This window comes from Pseudozyma hubeiensis (assembly GCF_000403515.1).
Source record: "Pseudozyma hubeiensis SY62 DNA, scaffold: PHS68, whole genome shotgun sequence".
Classification (NCBI taxonomy): Eukaryota; Fungi; Basidiomycota; class Ustilaginomycetes; order Ustilaginales; family Ustilaginaceae; genus Pseudozyma; species Pseudozyma hubeiensis.
In genome coordinates, this window is record NW_012133850.1 from 720,614 (window position 1) to 721,842 (window position 1,229).

At 55.0% G+C, this 1,229-nt stretch overlaps 1 protein-coding gene across 1 annotated transcript; it reads left to right on the plus strand.

The window, feature by feature from the left end:
* Nucleotides 1-533: 533 nt before the first annotated feature.
* Nucleotides 534-1,201, plus strand: PHSY_007152 (GTPase; the record flags this gene model as incomplete). The annotated part of the gene is made up of 2 exons (XM_012337747.1): nt 534-620; nt 707-1,201. 2 exons carry the CDS (start codon nt 534-536, stop codon nt 1,199-1,201), a joined length of 582 nt encoding a protein of 193 aa, XP_012193137.1.
* Nucleotides 1,202-1,229: the final 28 nt, after the last annotated feature.

Genomic DNA, 1,229 nt, shown 5'->3' on the forward strand with positions numbered 1-1,229 from the left:
GTCACTTTTTTCCATCTGCTCTCTCCCCTTCCTCTCTCGTCCTCATCGTCCACCGCAAACCTATCCCGCTACCAGAACCACCGCGTTGCAGCAGCTTGCGCTTTTGTTGCTGTTCCGAGAGTGATCAGCCTTCGATTGGATCACCGACGAATCTCTGCCAGCTACGGGCTCTCGGTGCACACCCACGTGTCCATAAAGGTTCCCCAGGTCTTCCTATCTCTTTTGGCTTTCTTAGGATCCGCATCGACCATCGTCCCTTTCTTGGATATAGCCCCGTACAGTCGGTCGCAACGCTCTTGAACGCGAATCTTTGCACGACCACTGCACTACGCACGCGCCGTTCCTTCCGCCACGCCTGGTCCACAGCGCGTTTCAGACAAGGCTTCATTATCAGTAGGCTGATCCCTTTACGCACCTGTCAGACGCACGGATCTGTCAAAAAGTAGACATTCGGACTACCCTTGTCTCTCTACGAAGCTACCACAGAAACACATTCCGCGGCTTCTACCTGCTCGGAAGAATAGATCGGAAGAATGCAGACCATCAAGTGTGTAGTCGTCGGTGACGGTGCCGTCGGTAAGACGTGTCTCCTCATCTCGTATACTACCAATGCCTTCCCAGTAAGTTTGCCGTCGTACAACGTCGTCATTCCCTCCCATCTCCATACTTACCATCTGCATCCTTGCAACCCCTTATCGCACCGCAGGGCGAGTACATCCCTACAGTCTTCGACAACTACTCGGCGAACGTCATGGTCGACGGCAAACCTGTCTCCCTCGGTCTATGGGATACCGCGGGACAAGAAGACTACGACCGTCTAAGACCGCTCTCCTACCCGCAAACCGACGTCTTCCTCGTCTGCTTCTCTCTCGTCTCACCACCTTCGTTCGAAAACGTCCGCACCAAGTGGTGGCCCGAGGTGTCGCATCACGCTCCCAACATCCCCACCATCCTCGTGGGCACCAAGCTGGATCTGCGCGAGGATCCGGAGACCATCGCCAAGCTGCGCGATAGGAGGATGCAGCCCATCACGTATGCGCAGGGAAACCAGATGGCCAGGGATATTCATGCCAACAAGTACCTCGAGTGCTCGGCGTTGACTCAGAAGGGGCTCAAGGGGGTGTTTGATGAGGCGATCAGGAGCGTTTTGGCTCCGGCGCCGGTGAAGAGCAAGAAGAAGAACAACTGTATGATTCTTTGAGAGAAGTTCGGGGTATTACAAGTGGGGT